This window comes from Podarcis erhardii, assembly GCF_964252035.2.
Source record: "Podarcis erhardii genome assembly, chromosome: 9".
NCBI lineage: Eukaryota > Metazoa > Chordata > Lepidosauria > Squamata > Lacertidae > Podarcis > Podarcis erhardii.
The window spans coordinates 65,583,287-65,604,957 of NC_138512.1; the positions used below are offsets into that span (position 1 = coordinate 65,583,287).

A 21,671-nucleotide genomic window follows, 5' to 3' on the forward strand; every position below is an offset into this window, starting at 1 on the left:
CTCACAAATGAAATATTATCCTTACTTCAGCCTGGTAATCTCCATATTCTGCCTGGAGGGCCAACGAGGCCAGCAGCAAGGCTGTCTCCTCGTCACAGTGCATCTTCTCCTCCAGGATATCTTTCCTTAACTGCAGGTAATACTGATGGCACGTCAAAGTATGCCTAGTGGAAGAAGAAAAAGGAGATGGGGCACTTGAGCACAGTCCTTTCTCGAACCCCCATTTTAGAGCGTAACCTAACGTTACCAGATTTTTTTCAATGAATCTGGGGACACTTTTCAACTTCCTACTAAATAGATGGGTTTTGTCAGGGGACTGATTAGTAAATCCGGGGACTTGTTCCCAGGAAACAGGGATGTCTGGTAACTTTAGCGTAACCAAGTTCATAGAACACAGCCAGAGAGATGTGCATGGAAGATGGTTAAGAGATGGGAGAAGCTTCCACCAATATCACACACTGTTAGAATTTATTTGCATATCCCCTTTCAGCCAAAAAAGGGGTCCCAAGATCGCCAAAAGGAAAAGTGTGGATGGAAGAAGAAAAAGAAGAAGAAGAGGAAGAAGAAGAATGGGGTGGGTTTTTTGGGGAAGACGTCTGTGCTTGAATTTGTTTTAGGTGTGGAGATCAATGTATGCTGATCAATGCACAGTCTTCTCTGTAAGGCTCCATTCTGATGACAATATTATCATCATTATTACTATTATTATTAATATGCCGCCTATCTGACTGGGTTGCCCCAGCCACTCTGGGCGGCTCCCAACAAAAAAAAACAGTAAAAGCACAATACAACATCACACACTAAAAACTCCCCTGAACTGTACTGAAACAATACTGTATTTATTTATAAGCACACTTTTACATGGCCTTTTGGTTCTAAAGAAGACACCTCACCCACCACTGATGATTAAAAATCTCATTGCAATTCAAACAAGAGTGCATTTCTAAAAACCCAGATCTGCAACAGGCAATGTTAAAATGCACTGAACATGGATGGGGGTGCTTTTCCAGTTTGAGGGCCCCATTCCTTTCTAGGTAACCTTCTGGGGGCTGCTTGCCAGGGGTAGGCAGGGCCCGAAGCAAGAGTGCCTGGAACAACAGTGTTAATCTATGCACACAGCCTCTATTTTCCATCCAGGCAAGCAAGAATTCAAGGCTGCATCCCTAGCCTGACAAAAGCACTCAAGCAAGGAATTAAATAGGGCTGGAGAGGGGTGGCTTGGAGAGAAGGGGTGTGTGTGGCCTTGGGAGAGTCCCAAGGGCCAGACAGAAGGGTCTCAAGGGCCACATTCAGCCCCAGGACCTGAGGTGCCCCATCCCCGCACTAAACGTTTGTTGGAATGAAAGCATCTTAACCACCTGCTTAACAGATATCAGTTGGGTCCAGTGAGTTACCCAACCAGGGTTCTCATCATCAAAAATGTAGGCTCAACTCACACATAATGCTTCCAAACTTCCAAGCCACAACTTGTGAGGACTGGGAACAAATTTTGTATTTATGCCATCTCTTTGTGAGTTCACTTTGCCACTTCCATGTTTGAGCAAAGCACAGCAGCAAATTATGGCCGGTGCATGGAAGGCATAAGGAACCTAAGGCCTTGGGGGGTCAAGTGTGGCCCTCCAGGCCTCGCTATACGGCCCTCAAAACTCTCCCCAGGCCACACCCCTAGCTTTGCATCCTGAGTACTGTATTTTTGCGCAGCTAAAATGTGCCCTAGGACTCTGACAACCTCTCTTGCCTATTTTGATGGGAGGGTAGAGAGGTGCGTGCAGAAACCAGCCTACTGTAGGAAATTTAAGATCTGAAAACATTCTCAACATTTAAATCAATGTTATAATTATTATAATTGGTAGCCAAGCCATTGTACATCAAACATTACTGTTTCTAAGGGAAAGGAACAAAATAGAAGTTGTTCTGCCCGTTTTTGCCTCTGGTCCTGCACACCATTGGGAGGCTGAAAACAGTTTCTCCAGCCTTCATGTTCGACCTCCAAACCAGAATGGCAAATCAAGATCGGAAACCGATTTTCAATTCTTGGTTTGGAGGGCGGTTTGGATGTAACAGGAAACCATGGTTTGCCTGGGTGAGGGGTGCAAGGTTTTCAGGGAGAGCAGATGCACTTAGAAGCACACTGGATCCCTCAGGAGAATGCATGTATAGCAGTGTGGGTCATACTCACTGTATCAAGCTAATATCATCCACAAAGAACTTAATGCGGAAGAACAAAGTGAAGTTGATTGCATTCTTGCTCTTTTTCTTTGGTTCTTCTTTCCAGCCTTCAGGAGCTATTTTAGTCAGTTTCAACTCGGGGTCGATGAAGAAAAACTCATTTTCTGTCATGAAAAAAAAGGGGGGAAAGGAGGAAACCCTAAAATAATTAATAAGGAATTATTTTCACTGGCAGTTGTTCCTTTCACAGAACTCACGTTGGGTTTTCTCAATTTCCGATTGGTCATTGAGTAAAATATATGAATGAAGCCTGCATTTTACAGGCTTTCTTTGGGCTGTGTTCACCTGGAATAGGCACCTGCAGCCCATTCAGAATTGAACTCTGCCCTCCCGTCTATCAGCTGTCATCACAAGGCACTCCAGCTGATTGACAGGTGGGCATGGTGTGGGGGGAAAAGGCCTCAAGAGGCCAAACTGGATCCTCTGACAAGCCAAGACTGTCTTTTGGGAGTTGGAGGTTCTCCACCCTTGACTAGATCAGGGACATCCAACTACCGATAGACTGTGATCTACTCACAGTATAAAAAAACCCATTGTCATAAAAAGACTGGCAGTGATCTACCCAAGTTGTGGAGCTTTTTTTAGGAAGCCAAAGTTGGTGGGGGTTTTTTTGCTTTTTTGTACGGAGATCGCTGAGGAGCCAGAGGTCAACCAGGATCTACCAGGAACACCCCCACGATCTACCAGTAGATCATGATCTAGCTTTTGGGACATGCCTGACCTAGATCATCTGGGAAAATTTTTACTTGTGGCATCACACCTTACAGAAATTGTCCCCCCTGAACCTGTTTGTCTTGGTAACATCAGCACATGGCTTGTATCAGAAAAAAATTGTGCAGGAGGAAATTAGTCCCTGCCTTTGCACTATGGTCTCAATTGAGATCAGCGGCTGTTACTGGAATCTTTTAGAGTAGAGGTTTTCAACCTTTTTGATGGCTCTCTTAACCAACTGCACTCTTTCTGAGGCACCCCTCTGGGGCTGCGGAGCCCTGTCACCTGCAGAGCTGGCAGCCTCTCACCCTTTTCCCAACACCCTCCCTTGTGGAGTGTTCCCTGAGGCTCCTCTCCCGTCTCCTTGCAAGTCCTCTGGGCAGCTGCTACTGCTGTCCCAGGTCTCTTGAGCTGCGCCCCCCTGCCCCAAAGAGAGGTGCCGCCCAGAGGCACCATTCACCTGTGGAGCCAGGGCTGCTGCAATAAACAGCTGTGCAAGCCTTTGCGAGGCAGAGACATGAGAGGGCATCAGAGGAGGGAGGGAAGGGAAGAGGGACAGAGGCCAAGGTTGTCCACGGCCCCCCTGACCATCATTCAAGACACCCCAGGGTGCTACAGCACACTGGTTGAAAACCACTGTTTTGGGGGAGGCTAAGATGCTCTTAGGGGATGTGGGTGGTGCTGTGGGTTAAACCACAGAGCCTAGGGCTTGCCGATCAGAAGGTTGGCAGTTCAAATCCCCGCGACAGGGTGAGCTCCCGTTGCTCGGTCCCTGCTCCTGCCAACCTAGCAGTTCGAAAGCACGTCAAAGTGCAAGTAGATAAATAGGTACCACTCCGGTGGGTGGGAAGGTAAACGGCGTTTCTGTGCACTGCTCTGGTTTGCCAAAAGCAGCTTCGTCATGCTGGCCACGACCCGGAAGCTGTACGCCGGCTCCCTCGGCCTATAGAGCGAGATGAGTGCGCAACCCCCGAGTCGTCCGCGACTGGTCCCTTTACCTTTACTTTTAAGATGCATAGCTGGCAACGTTTCCTTTTTTTAAAAGGGAAATTCCCTTATTCCGAATAGGATTCCTTGCAAGAAAAGGGGAAAGTTGACAGCTATGTTAAGATGCTCTTACTCATGTACTTTATTAATGTGTAGTTTGGCTCTGAGATGATACGGAAATTCCATTTGTGATTACTGGTCTGTGGTTGCTCACTCGCACATGCAAGTCACCACTTGATGCTGCTGTCATCAAGTGATGAGTGCACACATGTGTTACACCCCCCCCCCATGAAATAATGCCCTTACCTTTTAAAGTGGCTAAGCCAAACAAATGATGCTCCACTAAGCCAATATGGGCCACTACCATATCAAACACGTCTTTGCATACTGTCTTGGTGTCGCAAGTCAGCTCCAGCCTCTGCCCACTTAAAAGCATGACATTTACTTTCCGGCGATTGTCTTCATTCTTCCCTTTCTTGTTCTGTATTTCATGAAACAAATTGCAAAGGACTGTGTATTTTTGGGTGCCAAAACAGAAGAGGACATTTTATGGGAGACTAAGCAATTTAACATGTTTTGGCGAATTGGCTTCTGGTTTAAAAGGTGTCTACACATTAGTTAAATAAATAAACAAATATGCCAATACAGTTAAGTGTTATTTTTGTTTTTAACTTACCAAAATTGACTTTGGCAGGTCCAAGGAGGTGAATGGATCAACAGTTGTTTTCACAAACTCAGGACCAAAGAAATTCTACAAAACACAGAAATTATTATTAGTAAATTGTTTTTGTTTTTTAAAAAAAGATGCATTAACAACGCAAAACTAAAGACTTGGTAGCAGAGATACCAGCAGCTATTGGTAGCAGAGATATCAGCAGCTAAATATGTGGGGATTGCAAATTAAAGAATAACACTTTATGTATCTGACAAAGCTTTCTGTTTGTCTCCAAGTTGCCACAAATGCTTATGTAGAGAACCGACAGCCTGGTTGGGCTACCTTAACATCCCAGTGGCGTTTCAAACCATCTACCTTCAAGGAACCATTTTCACATTGACATGTCTGCCATGTAAAACCCAGGCAGAGGGTTCCATTGGGTTGTCTGCCATGGAAAGCCTGGGCATTGCAGAGGACTCCAAGGCACGATGTAAGGTATACCGCTCAGTTCACACACAGCACCGCCCAGACTTTTTCTGCTCACCACCATTCTGTGCAAACTTAGCAGTACGTCCTTGGAACACACCCAATGCTCCTCTTTACGGTGGAGTATCAGTAGTAAGTTGCTTTACAGTGTTTTTAAAGTTGCGTTTTAATGCTCTAAACCGCACTGGGACCTCAGGGTAAAGGGCAGGCAATTAATAAGTACCGTATTTTTTGCTCTATAAGACTCACTTTTTCCCTCCTAAAAGGTAAGGGGAAATGCATGTGCGTCTTATGGAGCAAATGCAGGCCGCACAGCTATCCCAGAAGCCAGAACAGCAAGAGGGATTGCTGCTTTCACTGCGCAGCGATCCCTCTTGCTGTTCTGGCTTCTGAGATTCAAAATATTTTTTTTTCTTGTTTTCCTCCTCCAAAAACTAGGTGCGTCTTGTGTCCTGGTGCGCCTTATAGAGCGAAAAATACGGTAAATAATAGGAGCAAGCAAGTTGTATTTCAGGTAAGCTTGTCTGTCATTACTATCTCCTAATTGTGGAATTACTGGTAAGGTGTTTTTTTTGGGGGGGGGGGAATCGAGGCTTGAAAACCATATGCAGTCATGCATCTAATATACCAGGAAGTCATTTAGACTGTGCTCTCAGGATCCTTTGCATTGTCTCACGAGTTGCCTTGGAAGGCACTTGAATCAACAGCCGCAACAGGCAGTAGGCAGCCTGGAGACATTCTAGGAAAACACTGACTAAATAGCTCTCCCCATTTCTCAACATGCCGGTGTCAAAAAACCAGACACGGTAGTCCCAACCCATTTGCTTAATCACCTCCATTGCTGTTGGGACACGCAGGCCTCCCAGTAAGAATCTAAGGAATGCCTGTATGAATGATATTTTTTTTTACAGACAAACTTTAAGAGAACATAAGGTCACCAACCACCAACACATTTTTTTAAAGAAGCATATGTTCTCCTAAATGTGAAGCACTTATACAAGCACATTTAATTCAAAGAATGGAGAGAGTATAAGCATGAGCACTGGAGACACGATTACTGAAAACGGCCACTGAAGACTGAGCTGCTGTCCATGCAAGCAAACAATCACTTTGTAGCCCAACCTGAAGTCAAAAAAAGTGGTGAAATGGAAGTCTCTCTGTGTGCATTTTTAGTGACTTTGGACAAAGCAGGAGGAGAAATCCTGGTACTCTGTAGCTAGAGATTTGCACTTAATAATAATAATAATAATAATAATAATAATAATAATAATGTTTATATACTGTCCTTCATCATAAGATCTCAGGGCAGTGCACAGTATTAAATACAAGATAGAAACAAAATTAAAACAAAAATTAAAATTAATTAAAACAAAATCAAAATTTAAATTTTTAATTAATTAAAACAAAAATTAAAACAAAACAGTGACTTATGCGTCTGATGTTCCCTCAACAGTACAGATGCCTAAACATTACCCTTAGTTTCCTTTGGGTCATGGCTGTTTCCAATGCAATTTCTCTCAGGGGGTCCCTTGTCATGTCAAGCACCGGCGACCTCACCACTTCTCCAGGGTAGAGACTTAGTCGAGACTGACGGAGGGCCATTTTTGCCTGCAGCTGCATCATCTCCTCCTCTTGGCGCTTTAGCATTACTTCTTGGCTCACCAGGTTGCCTTCAAGTGGCGCTTCGTACTGTCTAATGATGAGGAAGAAGAAGTGGGGGAGGAACGTTGACTGGCCACGAAGAAACACACTCATCAGGCACGCTAGGAACATAAGACCAGCTTGATCAGGCCAAAGGCTCATTTGGCCCAGCATCCTGGTCTCCCAGTGGCCAACCAGAAGCCCATGGGAAGCCTGTACGTAGGACCTGAACGCAACACAGCACTCTCCCTACTTGTGATTCCTAACAACAGGGATTCAGAGGCATATCGGCTCCATTATGGGAGGCAGGACACAGCCATGAGGGCTGGTAGCCACTGATAAGTTTTATCCTCCATGAATTTGTCTAATGCTCTTTGAAAGCCATCCAGGTTAGTGGCCACCATGACTTTTTGCAGGAGCAAATTCCACAGTTTAATGATGCTGTCAGAGTCACCCGTGGTCCCAGCTCACAAGAGACCAAAGTCCACTCCAGCTTATGTACAAAAGCTTTTATTGAAGAACATTATTAGCTTTACATCCGAGCTCCGTGACTCTACGTCTGTTACGCTTAGACCGCTGAAGTCCCCTCTGAGTCAGTCCCGCCTCTACACCAGTTTAAGAGGCTTGTACTGGTCCACCTCTTTCTCTCTTTCCTTTTCCGCAGGGTCTTTCTGCCCCCCTGTGTTCTCTCCTTTCGGGACTCTCCAGAGGCTGAATCCTCTGCCGCCTCCTCCCCCCTCCTTCGGGCTTTGGGACCAGGCTCCTCCCCAGGACTCTCTTCATTTCCGCGCGCCTCCCATTCTGAACTTGGCGCGCGTACGTTGCTCCTGACCTTCCCTTCGACAGTTACACTGCCCTCGATACTACTTTCCTCCCCTTCCGGCAGGACGTTTTGCCCTGATCTCCTTCCCCTCTCTGCTTCCTGTTCTGCTCCTTCTGACACACTGGTCACTCCTCCCCCCTCACTCCGTTCCAGCGGAGCAGCCGGTCTCGCTCTCCAACTCCCACTGGGGGTTCCCCCTTCGTTTCCCTGCTCCTGACTGCTTCCCCCTCTAGCTCCCCTTGGCTTGACCAGAGGGGCTCCCTTTTGGGAGTCCTCCGATTCACTGGACGGACTCATGGACAATCTTGGGTCATTGTCATCCTCTTCCTCGTCACTCTGGAATCCTTCCCCCTCACTCTCTGTCTCCTCCCTCATCTGCGTCTCTCTCCCTGAACCCCTGACAGATGCGCTGTTTGAAGAAATGCTTTACTTTGTTTGCCCTGAATCTTCTAAAACACAGCACCAAAGATGCGTTTTTAAAAATGCACATTTTAGGATAAAATGCTTAGAAATGTGTATGTTTTTAAACACAGAGATAAAATGAATACAGTGGTACCTCTGGTTACGTACTTAATTCGTTCCGGAGGTCCGTTCTCGACCTGAAACTGTTCTTAACCTGAAGACCACTTTAGCTAATGGGGCCTCCTGCTGCCGCCGCCGCGCCACAGAAGCACGATTTCTGTTCTCATCCTGAAGCAAAGTTCTTTACCCGAGGTACTATTTTTGGTTTGGTGGAGTCTGTAACCTGAAGCGTATGTAACCTGAGGTACCACTGTACTTAATTGTGAATCCACAATATGTATTTATCTTATGTACATATTTATCATAAATACAAAGGTAAGTACATATTTAAACATGAACTTTTGTATACATTTCCATACAGGAAAACACACACATGCATGCAAAAACACAGAGAGATGAACTTGTAAACATGCAAAATTCAAATGGAGTAGAAATGGACTGACCCTTAGTAACTACTACACATGTGGCCAACTGTGGCTCCTGACACATTTGTCAATAACTTGTTTGTTTGCTTCAAGGTGGTGTACATGGTTCTTTTCCTCCCTATTTTATCCTCACAACAACCCTGTGAGGTAGGCTAGTCTGAGAGATGGTGGCTGGCCCAAGTCATCCAGTGAGTTTCACGGCTGAGCAGGGATTGGAAACTTGGTCTCTCATAGGTCCTTGCCCAACATGCTAACCAATATGTCAGTGCATAAAATCATCACAGATGACTACACCCAGACGGCATATAAATTATTACACCAAGATACCTTCTGTGTAGGAATCTCGTAACACATGAAGCAGTCTCTCAGTATAAAGAACTAAACACCCACTGTAAAAAAAACCCCGCTTTCAACTTTCTTCCATAACAATACCATCTATGGCCTCAAGGTCAGACCTAAATTTATAATGCTACCTCTGAACTTTTTGGCTTAGCTTCCGAAGTCAGACCATAGGAATTACTTATTAACTTAGTGCTGGTAGGATTACCAGTCAACTGGAAAATGGGATTGTGGTGAAGGTAAGAGCTGCAGCAATGCCTCTCGCCTGATGAACTTGCAGAGGCACTGCTGCGCATTAGGATGAAGGGAGGGAAGCCAGGGTCAAGGAAGGAGTAAAGCAGAACATTCAACCTATCATAATAAAACTGAAGTGACCATATCCCACAAGGGGGCTGAGGAAGAATGCTTCTGCCCCCCCTTTAAGAGCACTGAAGAAGACAGAAGTTTCATAGGTCCAGCATCTCCCACCACAGTTATCCCACCCTGTTATCACAGGGAACCACCAGAGCTGAAAACAGCCCTGTTTCTTGTGGAACAGGCATATTCTGAGCAGAAGCTCTCAAACCACACAGAGTTACTATGTGCTGAATCCATTATTTCTTTCCCTCACTGGTTGGCCCCATAACAGGCCAACGCTAAGAAGAGAGACACAACCCAAAACATTTTTTAGACTGACAGCAGTAAAAACACTGGCTTAAGTATCAAATGTTTCTGTTCATTTTCTCTGCCTTATAACTAGACTTCTTCCAGTTCGGAGAACTCCCTCAAAAATATACTAAGATAAGGGGGTGCAGCTAATTCAGGCATAGTGATAATATCTTCAAAGGGTTGTAACTGGAAAAGGGTGGGGGGAATCATTGCAGATGCTCAAAGGCATTAAAAAAAGGCAGAACTAGCCATTGGTTGTAGTCATCCTGATCTTGAACGGCAAAGAAATGATTAAGAACTGGAGGAAAGGTTGCAGTCAATAGGACTCTTTCCTGTGGGTGGATAAAGAAGGGTGGGGCTGTTTTACAACAAAATAGGGTGTAGCAGCTTGGTTTAAAAAGAAAAAGTATTACAGCTTCACTTAAAAGCTGTTTTTGTTGGTATTGAAATTTCAACAGGTAGATTATTGTAAATATGTTAAAATGGTTTCTCCTCTGAAAACTGATCACAATGCTGGAGGAATCAGAAAACATGTTTTGACAGACTCTCTACCATCCTTAAGGGAATGCCCATGTCCGTGCCCGCTGCACTGAAAATGACAACAATGTGGTCCTCCTTGACCCCAACGATCATTTATGTCCCAGCTGCAGTTCTTATAGTTTCACATAGCTTAATCAGTCACCACCTGCCTCTGTAAGGTAAAGGTAAAGGGACCCGACCATTAGGTCCAGTCGTGGCCGACTCTGGGGTTGCGGCGCTCATCTCGCTTTATTGGCCGAGGGAGCCGGCGTTTGTCCGCAGACAGCTTCCGGGTCATGTGGCCAGCATGACTAAGCCGCTTCTGGCGAACCAGAGCAGTGCATGGAAACGCTGTTTACCTTCCCGCCGGATTTACTGCCCTTCAAAGATAAAAGGTAAAGGGACCCCTGACCATTAGGTCCAGTTGTGACAGACTCTGGGGTTGTGGCACTTATCTCACTTTATTGGCCGAGGGAGCCGGTGTACAGCTTCCGGGTCATGTGGCCAGCATGACTAAGCCGCTTCTGGCGAATCAGAGCAGTGCACGGAAACGCCGTTTACCTTCCCGCTGGAGCGGTACCTATTTATCTACTTGCACTTTGATGTGCTTTCGAACTGCTAGGTTGGCTGGAGCAGGGACCGAGCAATGGGAGCTCACCCCATCATGGGGATTCAAACCGCCGACCTTCCGATCCGCAAGTCCTAGGCTCTGTGGTTTAACCCACAGAGCCACCCACGTCCCTACCTGCCTCTGTACCTCCTTCCAAATCAATTTATTAGAGGGACAGTAAACCACTGCACTCTTCAAAAGGATTCATAGCTGTGCTTCGTCTTGAGTACAGTCACTCAGCAGGGACAGAACAGAAGCTCACCTGTTGAATCCCAAGGAAACATGTCCCTTGGCATATTGGCCCAAAACAGTGCAAGGCATGATGCTCAACAGCAAGTACCTCTTAAATGAGCACATTAATAAATTGAGCTCCAATAAGTGCATGGATTGAACCAGCTACAGTCATACCTCATGTTACGTTTGCTTCAGGTTGAGCGTTTTCAGGTTGCATCCCGTGGCGACTCGGAAGTACCAGAATGGGTTACTTCTGGGTTTCGCCGCTCGCAAATACGCACACACGCAAATGACGTCACGCGCATGTGCAGAAGCAGCGGGTTGTGTTCTTTTCAGGTTGCGAACGGGCCTCCGGAAGAGATCCCGTTCGCAACCAGAGGTACCATTGTATTTGTGAAATGTTCCGATTCACAAAAAATTTATATATATATATGTATGTGTGTGTGTGTGTGTGTATATATATATATATATATATATATATATATATATATATATATATATAATATAGTATATATAATATATATATAATATTATATATATATATGTGTGTGTGTATATATATGTGTGTGTGTGTGTGTATATATATATGTGTGTGTGTGTGTGTGTGTGTATATATGTGTGTGTGTGTGTGTGTATGTGTGTGTGTGTGTGTGTGTGTGTGTATGTATGGCATGCACACATGCCAAGATTTTACTGCCACTGGAGTTTGGCTCCCTCCAGTTTCCAATTCAAGACTCAAGTGCAAGACTGGTTCCTGACGTCTACATGGATTGAACTGACATGGATTTCAAGTGAGACCGATTTCACTATGAAGCAGTGGAAAGGATCACTGCATGCAGAAGGTCCCATCATCTCCAACCTGTCAAAACCCCAGCCTGTATTGCCAATTGAAAGTATTGCTCCTGCCAGTATTTGAGGGGCACCAGGTTGGATATCCCTGCTGTGAACAATACTAAGCTAGATGGACCAATGGTCTGACTTGGTATATGGCAGCCTTGTGTATTCAGGTGATGACCTTTGGTCATTTGCTTCAGTGTCTCCACTCCTACACATCCTCTGACTTTTCTGGCAGGTGACCCAAGGCGACACCTACATGCTCACAAATTTTCAGACACGTATTTCTTTCCTGTAAGTGGGAAGATAAGTTTCTTAACCCCCCCCCCCATTTTTTTTATTTAAACAGTTGCAGAAAAGTTCATGTACGCCCACACGTTTCTTGGAGAATTAGTCAGAAATAATTCTGCCTCAAAATTTACCTCAAACAGATGAAACCTTGAACTGTTCCAAGTTTGGACAAAGGTGGGATATCAGACTGTAAACCATTTTGCAAGGGAAGAAATTCACTAATCTCAAATTCACTAAGACAAACTGGATGGTGCTCAATTAAATTTTACTCAGAGTAAACACGCTGTAATTCATGGACCTATGTCGCCGTGTTTATTAATTTAATGGATCTATGCTGAATGAAACTTAGTTGACTGCCACCCAGTAGTCCAGATGTAATGAGGTCACTCAATAAACCATGGTTTGAGTTTGAAAGGCCGATGAGCTTCTGAACTATACTCTCCAGCCACCTCCTCCTCACATGGTTGACTTTGGTAGAGACTCCATGATCTCTTAAATCAGTGTTTCCCAACCGGTGTTCCGCGGCACACTAGTGTGCCGCGACACGTTGCCTCGTGTGCCGCTTGGGAAACACTGCTCTAAGCGAGAGGGGACTCTGCTCAGGCTGCATCCGCCGTGCGCGAGGGAGGCGCTTCCTCTCGTGAGGGAGGCGAGAAGAAGGGAGGCGGGGCCGAGCAGGCGGATTGGCCCGGCAGCGGCCGTGACGTCACCCTGCGCGCGGCGGCAGATTCGAAACTCCTCAGGCGCAGGCGCGGCTGGAGCAGGAAGGCCGCTCTGCTTGAGAGGAAAGAGAGGGAGCCGCCGCCGCTGGGATGAAGAACACCGTTCCGCGGAGCACCGTGAAGAAGCTGCTGAGCAAGCACAAGCCGCACTTGCCTCAGGGTCTTACTGCCCACCCGCCTCTGTTTCCTTGCTGTGCTTGCTCAAACGGAACAAAGAGCAGGGAAAGCCCCTCCCCTCCAGGCAAGCAGGCAGGAGGGAGAGAGAGAGAGAGAGAGAGCGTGCGAGCTGGCTGGCTTGGGTGAGTAGGTGAGGGAAAACTTTTGCCTTCCTTTCCTCCCTCCCCGTTATACCCCTCTCCTGCATTCTTAGCCAGCTGCTTCTCTGCACACCCCTCTCGTGCTCCTTGTCCGTTCTGTGTTTTTCCTTCCCTCCCCACTTAAAATGTGGTTTAAAAGCATGGATCCACATGGATCCTCAGGATCTTTGCATTGGGTCACCCCAAATTCACCAACAGATCACATAGCATGTCCATGGCTACAGCCTGCCCTCCAAAAATCACGCACCCACTGTTGCCTGGGGCTGCAGTGGTGCAAAAACGTGGTTACAAAACATGGATCCACATGGATCCTCAGGATTTTTGCATTGGGTCACCCCAAATTCACCATCAGATCACATGTCTGTGGCCACAGCATGAAGCACAAAAATGATACATCATTAATATTCACTGCCCACGGCGGCAGCCAATCGGCTGCAGCAAAGGGCGGGCCCTCACAGGTTCACTGAATAAAGTATTTTATAATTTTTCATATTTCTGTTTACTTACTATTTCATAATAAAGTAATTATAAAATACTTTATTTGTGTTTATTTGATTCCTATTAAAGAGAGTTACTTTATATATAGTCAATATAGGCACAGAGTTAATTTTTTAAACATTTTCTAATGGTGGTGTGCCTCGAGATTTTTTTCATGAAACAAGTGTGCCTTTGCCCAAAAAAGGTTGGGAAACACTGTCTTAAATCACAGTAACCCATGATAAACAAACTAGAAAAGTGAGGTTCAAGGCCCTGTCATGAAGGATGGGAGAGAATTTAGTTTGGCCTGCACTTTTAAGAGAGCCAACCCTAATCTGCACCTCTTGGGATTACTGCTCGGATTCCGCACTTCTCTGAATTTTGCAATAAGAGTTTTCACGTCAAAAAAGTACCAAAATATAAGTTTTAGAAAAACATACAGTGACAAAAAGTACTCCTTTTCATACCATTGTATTTTATTTTATTTTTTAAAAAAACCCCACGTATTAATGCAGAAATGGGATGGAACAGACTTACAAATGAAGCTATGTGAAATTCACCTGAATTGGAAATCCATCCACTCTCCCTACAAAACCAGAATTACAAACCAGGAGACTAAGAAACCAGGAATTTCCCTCTACAACCGGGTGCATGAGAGGAGGGTGTGGGGCAGGAAGGTGACTGCTTACTCATGGCCAAACTATCTGTGCTTACTTCTGAACTAGGCCTGGAGATTCTGTATGGTTTTTGTTGAAACCACGATTCCTCCATTCTTCTCACAGTGAAGCACTTCTTCAGACAACGCATATTTAAACTATGGCATTCGCTCCCACATGATCCAGTGACATGTGGCTCGGATGGCTTCAAAAGAGGATTACGAAAATTCATGGAGAATAAGGCTACTGATGGCTACTAAGCACGATGACTTATGTTCTACCTTCACCACTGAAGGAAGTAAGTAAGGTAAAGGTAAAGGGACCCCTGACCATTCAGTCCAGTCATGGACGACTCTGGGGTTGCGGCGCTCATCTTGCTCTATAGGCCGAGGGAGCCGGCGTTTGTCGGCAGACAGCTTCCAGGTCATGTGGCCAGCATGACTAAGCCACTTCTGGTGAACCAGAGCAGAGGACGAAAATGCCGTTTACCTTCCGGCCGGAGCGGTACCTATTTATCTACTTCCACTTTGACGTGCTTTTGAACTGCTAGGTTGGCAGGAGCAGGGACCGAACAATGGGAGCTCACCCCGTCACGGGGATTCGAACTGCCAACCTTCTGATCGGCAACTGAAGGAAGTATATGCCTCTACATGCCAGCTGCTAAGAGTTAGCAGTAGGGAAGGTGATATTGTGCTTACCTCCTGCTCCTGGACTTACCACAAGCATCTGCTCGGCCACTGTGAGAACAAAATGGCTGACTACATGGGCCATTGCCTGATCCAGCAGACTCTTAGACTCTCATGCTTTTTTTTACCTCAGCCTTTGTCCATGTATTCGACCTGTTGAAGAAAGATCATCTGCTCCTGGGGAAGGGCCACTGGAGTCATCTCTCAATGCTTCAAACCTTCTCACTGGCATATGAAAAAGAAACAAGACCAAAAAAAAATGTCTCAAAGCTTGTTCAGGAAATCTTACTGCAGCATCAAAAATTTCACTGGATGAAGGTGTCCACTTTTCAAAGCAGTAGTACATCCATGTTACATCTACAGAGGCATGGTAACATTGGAAACTGGCATCGGTCATATTTTTAAGAGATTGTCCATTACTCTGTGGTTACCATGTGGTTACCTTTGGGCTTTGGAACTTTTGGGCTTTGGGAACTACAGGACCTTAGCAGGTAGTTCCATGCCACCAAGCTACAATTAACAGAAAACCTTGACAGCTGAACTGGAATAAAGCCAGTTTGCATTGTAGATTAAAGTACTCTGTTGCAACAAATATCCCTCCATATTTTTTTTGCGGTTCAGAAAGTGATTCGCTAAAAAGGGTGGCATGACGATCAACTGATGGGAAGATGTATAACCTCTGCGCAAAAAAATCAGGAGGAAAGCACATTGCCATTTAACTTTTTCACATCGAATCAGAAATTCTCAACAAAGAGCAGACATTGTAAAACCTCAACTGTGGGCAAGCAAATCAGAATGAGTGCTTAATAAACAAGTTGTCTGAGGGAGGCCCTTCTTGTCTCTTCTCTCTCTTTTTCTGTTGTTTATTTCCCCATGTAGCCTACCTAGTACTTTTCCCATAACCAATGATGTGGAAGGAGTAGACAATAGTATTAAATCAATGGTTTGCAATGAGGTGGGAGGAGCTTCAACACTAAATATGATTTTGACACCTTTGGTGATAAAAGCAGTGATGCTTTTGCTCAAGTCACAGCCCATTAGTTGAAGACCTGTGGTGTAGAAAAAACACAACCACACGCCATTTTTTGGCATTCATATAGCTCTTAAGGTAAAGGTAAAGGGAGCCCTCACCATTAGGTCCAGTTGTCACCAACTCTGGGGTTGCTGTGCTCACCTCGCTTTACTGGCCGAGGGAGCCGGCGTACAGCTTCCGGGTCACGTGGCCAGCATGACTAAGCCGCTTCTGGCGAACCAGAGCAGCACATGGAAACGCCGTTTACCTTCCCGCTGGAGCAGTACCTATTTATCTACTTGCACGTTGACGTGCTTTCGAACTGTTAGGTTGGCAGGAGCAGGGACCGAGCAACGGGAGCTCACCCCGTTGTAGGGATTTGAACCGCCAACCTTCTGATCAGCAAGCCCTAGGCTCTGTGGTTTAACCCACAGCACCACCTGCGTCCCTTCATATAGCTCTTACCTTGTCTGAAATCTGCCTCTGAAGAAATGAACGACGGGGTCTCACTTTCTGTGCTGTATATGTCACTGTGGTACGATTTGTATCTCTGCACATGTTCTGAAAGATTTTTTGAAGAAACACAGAAGGGTATTAACAATCAGCAGGGATATGGCACCCATTATACATCATATGACCATTGCACATGCTTTATAAGATGTGGGGGGAAGTGCTGGCCATCGATGTGCTGTTCTGGAACTTGTCGCCACAGAAAATTGCCGAGGCACAAATGGTTCTGCAAAACATTATCTTAATTCTGCAGTCCTCTCGGCCAATTTACCAATACAGAGTAAACAGGATTGTTTACTCTGTTCTGGTTCTGACAGTCTGTCTCCACCACCACCACCCTCACTTTCTCAAAGGGTTAGTGCAGATCTAACTCAATGAAAAAGAAGCTGTCACTGGTTGATGCTCAAATCTTCTGTTTAAATCTCCCCTGTTCAAGATATGGGATTTCTTCTGGCCATGGTTAAGGCTCCCCCAGTTCAGAAACTAAGTTTAAAAAATGGTATGTGTACTAGAATTTGGGAATTCCCTTTAAGGTAGTTAGCAGCAATCAGACATGTTGCAGAATAGGGGTCGGCAAGGTTTACGTCGCCTGGGCCGGTTCACTCCAGCGATTTCCGGCGTCTGTGCAGGCATGATTTCCGGAATCTGCGCAGATGCGATTTTTGGCATCTGAGCATGCGCAGACGTGAATTCCAGCACCGCGGAAGCAGGTCCCTGAGCCGTGCTGCACCGGTTTAGTGCAGCACGCAGGGATTCACCAAGCGGGCGGCTCGTGGGCCGGTTAAATGGCCCCCATGGGCCGCTTGTGGCCCATGGGCGTTAGGTTGCCTACCCCGTTGTAGAACCATAATGAAACTTGAGAGGGGTGGAGCCCGGGAGGGGGGAGGAAGCATGAACTCCTTTAACCTGCTCCCAAATTGCTCTGCTATGGTTAGCATCAGTGCAGGCCCCAAATGTCATTAATTATAATTGATGTATTGACTGAAGAAGATGAGACATGAACTCAGAGGAAACCATTTGCTATATCCATCAAGCAGTCAACAACGATTATTAACAGAATACAGATAAGGTGTTGTTTCAGTAAATATCGAAAACTTACTCTCAGTGACCTTCTGTAAAAAAGTCTAGTAAAACAAATCAAATTAAGATAGGTCTATTGTTCTAATGGCCTTCTCTTGAGCACCTATAGGCCTTTGGGTAACCATTATAGGAAACAGCATGTGGACCTGATCCAGTAGGACTCTTTTATGATCAAGTAAACCTTGACAATGGCGTATAGGTTTACACTTTTTTCTGTTGTAGAAATAAGCTTGTAGTATGGCAACAAAGAATGAACAACACCAATCATTATATCAAACACAACAGAGTGTACACTGATATCTTCCTTCTGTTGCTATGTTTATCCTTTATTATTGCATCTAGGGTGGAGCTTAGTAACATGTAGGACATCTCAACCTTTCCTCAGCTGCTATGGATCTACCTTGAATTAGAATTTCTTAGGATCAAGTTAAAACTAGCAAATGCTCACTGAATCTGTGAATTAAACCTACAGAGTGTTGTTAGCCAGCCAGGACTGACATGGACTAAGTAATGCGGCTGGAAAATCAATGTGTGTGCCAATCTATATTGAATTTGCACTTGCTCTGCCTGGTTGTCATTATCAGGAAAGCACGTGCTCCCAGAAAGTAACAACCTCGGCTGAAAACTAACAGAACACATCACTTATTGAAGGCAATGGATGTAAGCTCCAAAGTCGTAATATGGACAAGAGCTCAGTGCCGCCAAACACCAAGAGCAAAAATAACAAGGGCTATGTTTAATAAGGTTCAAATGATCTGTGCAGAAGTTCTCAAAAACATGATGTTATACAAATCACCAGTAATGCAAGTGTGTGTGTGTGTGTGTGTGTGTGTGTGTGTGTGTGTGTAAGGAAAGAAGATAATTAAAACAAGCAATACCAAAGGGGCGGGAGGGAATTGTTCTTTAAAAATGGGAATAACCCAAGTCTGTTAAATAATGAAAGCAATCTGTGCCTCAGTTCTCTAAAACCTATTTTTAGTTTTTGAGATGCCACAAGTTCTGCTTTGTTCCATTTATGCTGGTTTCCTCCACCCTCCCCCATGTTTTATGGTTTCATGCTTTACTTTGGATTTTGTTTGCTTCTTTGCTTCTTTATTTTTAACTGCTAGAATAACTTTATGTTATGGGGTTGGAATACAAACGCCATAAATACAGAAACAAAACAAGGTACCGTATTTTTCGCCCTATAGGATGCACTTTTCCCCCTCCAAAAATGAAGGGGAAATGTGTGTGCGTCCTATGGGGCGAATGCAGGCTTTCGCTGAAGCCTGGAGAGCGAGAGGGGTCAGTGCGCACCAACCCCTCTCACTCTCCAGGCTTCAGGAGAGCCGCAGCGCCAGCCCCACAAGGTCGGGGGACAGCGCTTCTCCCCGCTGCCTGCCCCGCAAGCTCCGGGGACAGCTGGGAGGCGCAGCGTGTCTTCCCGCTGTCCCCGGATCTGGTCTGCAGGCGGGCGGTGGGGAGAAGAGCGCTTCTCCCCGCTGCCTGCCCCGCAAGCGCCTGGGGGGGGGAAATAATTTTTTTTTCTTTATTCCCCCCCAAAAAACTTGGTGCGTCCTATGGGGCGAAAAATACGGTAAATGCTTTTGTGAAACAGTTGTTCGTATCTGTATATTTATTATTAATAATTTTGGTAATAAATGTTTGAAGTTTCCCACCCCACCCCACCTTTTTAAATAATCTGTGGTAGGCATTTTGGATCTAAATTAAGATTGGGAACAAGTAGATGACTGGGCCTGATGAGAAGTGGAGTACAACAACATCTGGAGAGAGACATATTGGCTACCCTACTGTTCTAGATTTTTTTTTTTTTTTTAAGGAGATGATTAAAAAGATCAGGTATCTTCCCTTCTCCCCCCACCTCCCGCCAATGTTGGTCAAAATATATAATGACATTAGCTAAAGCTTTTAGAAAACAACAATATAACATTGAGGTTCCTGGCTAGTATCATTTAGAAATCCTAATATCTGGAGCTAGGAGTGGCTTCTCCTGAAAGCCAATCCCCTCATGTTCTATCAAACCCATTCTGTCCCTGAAACAACAGTAGTCTGTGTTGCCAACTTCCACAGTCAGCAAAATACGATTAACCCAGTTCAAAAGACCACACTAACCACAAAAAAATATGCTTGGACCACTGCTGGATTTATGACTGTATTTAAAGGACAGGGATTGTGTGTCTCTTAACCAGTAACCGTTGCATACTGTGCCATACTTGCTCATGCATGAAAAACCCATGTTAAACTCATGGAGCCAAGCATTCCCCCTTCAAAACGACACAGAACAGAAACTTATTGGGATAAATGGTAATCACTCTATTTTACGCAGGAAATAACACAGCTACAGCTCAAGCAGTAATAGTTGAAACATGTGCCCCTGTTCTATAGATACCCTCACTGCAACACCGCAAGCCTAACCACACGTACAACTTTTACTTGAAGAAAATGCAATTTTGGGTGGTGAGCGAGCATCACAAAACATTACATGAAAGACCGAGGAGAAAATACGCTAGAATGGCATCCGATTTCAAACATGCTATACTGACAAATTCCAGATGCTAAGAATCATTGGTCTACCCCATTCCCCAACTGGTGTTTTCTCGTGGGTGTATTCTGCAATGTGTTCTTGACACAGTAATAGCACATTTGTGGTGGACCTATTCTGCTTTATTAGTTGTTCTGTGATGCTTCCCCAATGCTGGTGCTGTCTAGAAGGGCTATAGAGCATGAGTAGGCAAATTAATGCCTGTGGGCCGGATCTGGCCCAATCGCCTTCTAAATCCAGCCTGCGGACGGTCCAGGAATCAGCATGTTTTTACATGAGTAGAATGTGTCCTTTTATTTAAAATGCATCTCTGGGTTATTTGTGTGGCCTGCCTGGTGTTTTTACATGAGTATAATGTGTGCTTTTATTTAAAATGCATCTCAGGATTATTTGTGGGGCATAAGAATTTGTTCATTTCCCCCCCCCCCTTCAAAATATAGTCCAGCCCCCCACAAGGTCTGAGGGACAGTGGACTGGCCCACAGCTGGAAAAGGTTGCTGACCCTTGTAGAGCAACAAAAGTGGAACACACACACACACACACACACACACACACACACACATATAGGGCGGGACCATTTTAGGCATGTCCAATTGACGCATGATCGCTCACATGCAAATTTTGCAATTCTAAATTTCCTGGAAAGGAAACAAGCAAAATTTGCACAAACTGTTGAGGGTGTTGATAAGAAGGAAGAAGCTTCTCAAATCATAAGCTTGCCTCCATAGAATGTACTAAGATTCTAACATTATTGGCGGGCTGTGTGTGTGACAGCTGATTGTTAATTTTAATATTTCAGAACGGAAGCAGTATCCTGTGGGGTAGTTATTATATGACCAATTGCCATCTCGGCTCCTCCCCTTCCAAAACATTCCTTAAAGAGGTCATTCTACCTGTTTGTTATGAAACACCCATTGTGTAAAAGAACAAAAGTGTTGCACTTGAACATGCATACTCTTTCTTCCTTTTGTATCCTAAGTCTCTTAGATTATAAACTCTTATTTTTTCTCAGGTGTGAGAAACCTCCAGTTCACAGGTTGAATTCAGCCTTCAGGCCTCCCCACCCTATCTGGCCATCTGGTTTTGCTTCAGGCTCCTCCTTGGCCATCTCCCCCTGACTGGAATGAGTCCAGGAACTGTGAAAATCCTTCTTGTTCCCTTGCCTTGATGAAGGGTGGATAATTCTGCAGGATAATTCTGGGAGCGTTTCGGGGAAACAGATGTGACCATGTGCTTTCGGTATTTCAAACACTCTGGTTAGTAGGAATGATAATACTCTTCCCCTCTCGGTTTTCCCTTTGCAAGCATGGTACTACAGGCAACACGCTTTTCGTGTGACTGATATGTGCACAATCGCACACGCGTGCACGAAGCCAAACTGGAAGTGACCTGGAAACGTCATAAGAGACGTCACTCAAAGGGTAGGGTGGAACGGGGTATTTCGGCTGCACGCAATGGCACGGAACACAACCCCCGTGCAAATCGGGAGTTGCCTGTGTGCACAACAATCACACATTTCATTGAAGCTGAAATACAGGAAGAGGTTGCATTTTTCGCTCCACAAACAGTACGGGCACAAGAATAATAGGAGAAGGGAAAGAGGTGATCTTGGACTGGCAGGAATAAGCCTAAGATGGACTCATACTTATGTGTTACCACACCACTTCTTTCAAATAACTGAACACAGATTATTTCAGCAAGTCTTAAAACGACCA

At 45.2% G+C, this 21,671-nt stretch overlaps 1 protein-coding gene across 6 annotated transcripts in view; it reads right to left on the bottom strand.

Moving 5' to 3' along the window:
* Nucleotides 1-21,671, bottom strand: part of PTPN13 (protein tyrosine phosphatase non-receptor type 13) — a 172,979-nt gene that overhangs the window by 63,496 nt on the left and 87,812 nt on the right. For all 6 annotated transcript variants that reach the window (XM_081876584.1, XM_081876583.1, XM_081876581.1 and 3 more), the window contains 7 exons: nt 16,290-16,385; nt 14,941-15,037; nt 6,542-6,761; nt 4,604-4,678; nt 4,234-4,408; nt 2,180-2,333; nt 26-164 (listed from right to left, as the gene is read on the bottom strand). In XM_081876584.1, the coding sequence (XP_081732710.1) occupies nt 26-164; nt 2,180-2,333; nt 4,234-4,408; nt 4,604-4,678; nt 6,542-6,761; nt 14,941-15,037; nt 16,290-16,385 (956 nt within the window). The remainder of the gene's footprint in view (nt 1-25; nt 165-2,179; nt 2,334-4,233; nt 4,409-4,603; nt 4,679-6,541; nt 6,762-14,940; nt 15,038-16,289; nt 16,386-21,671) is intronic.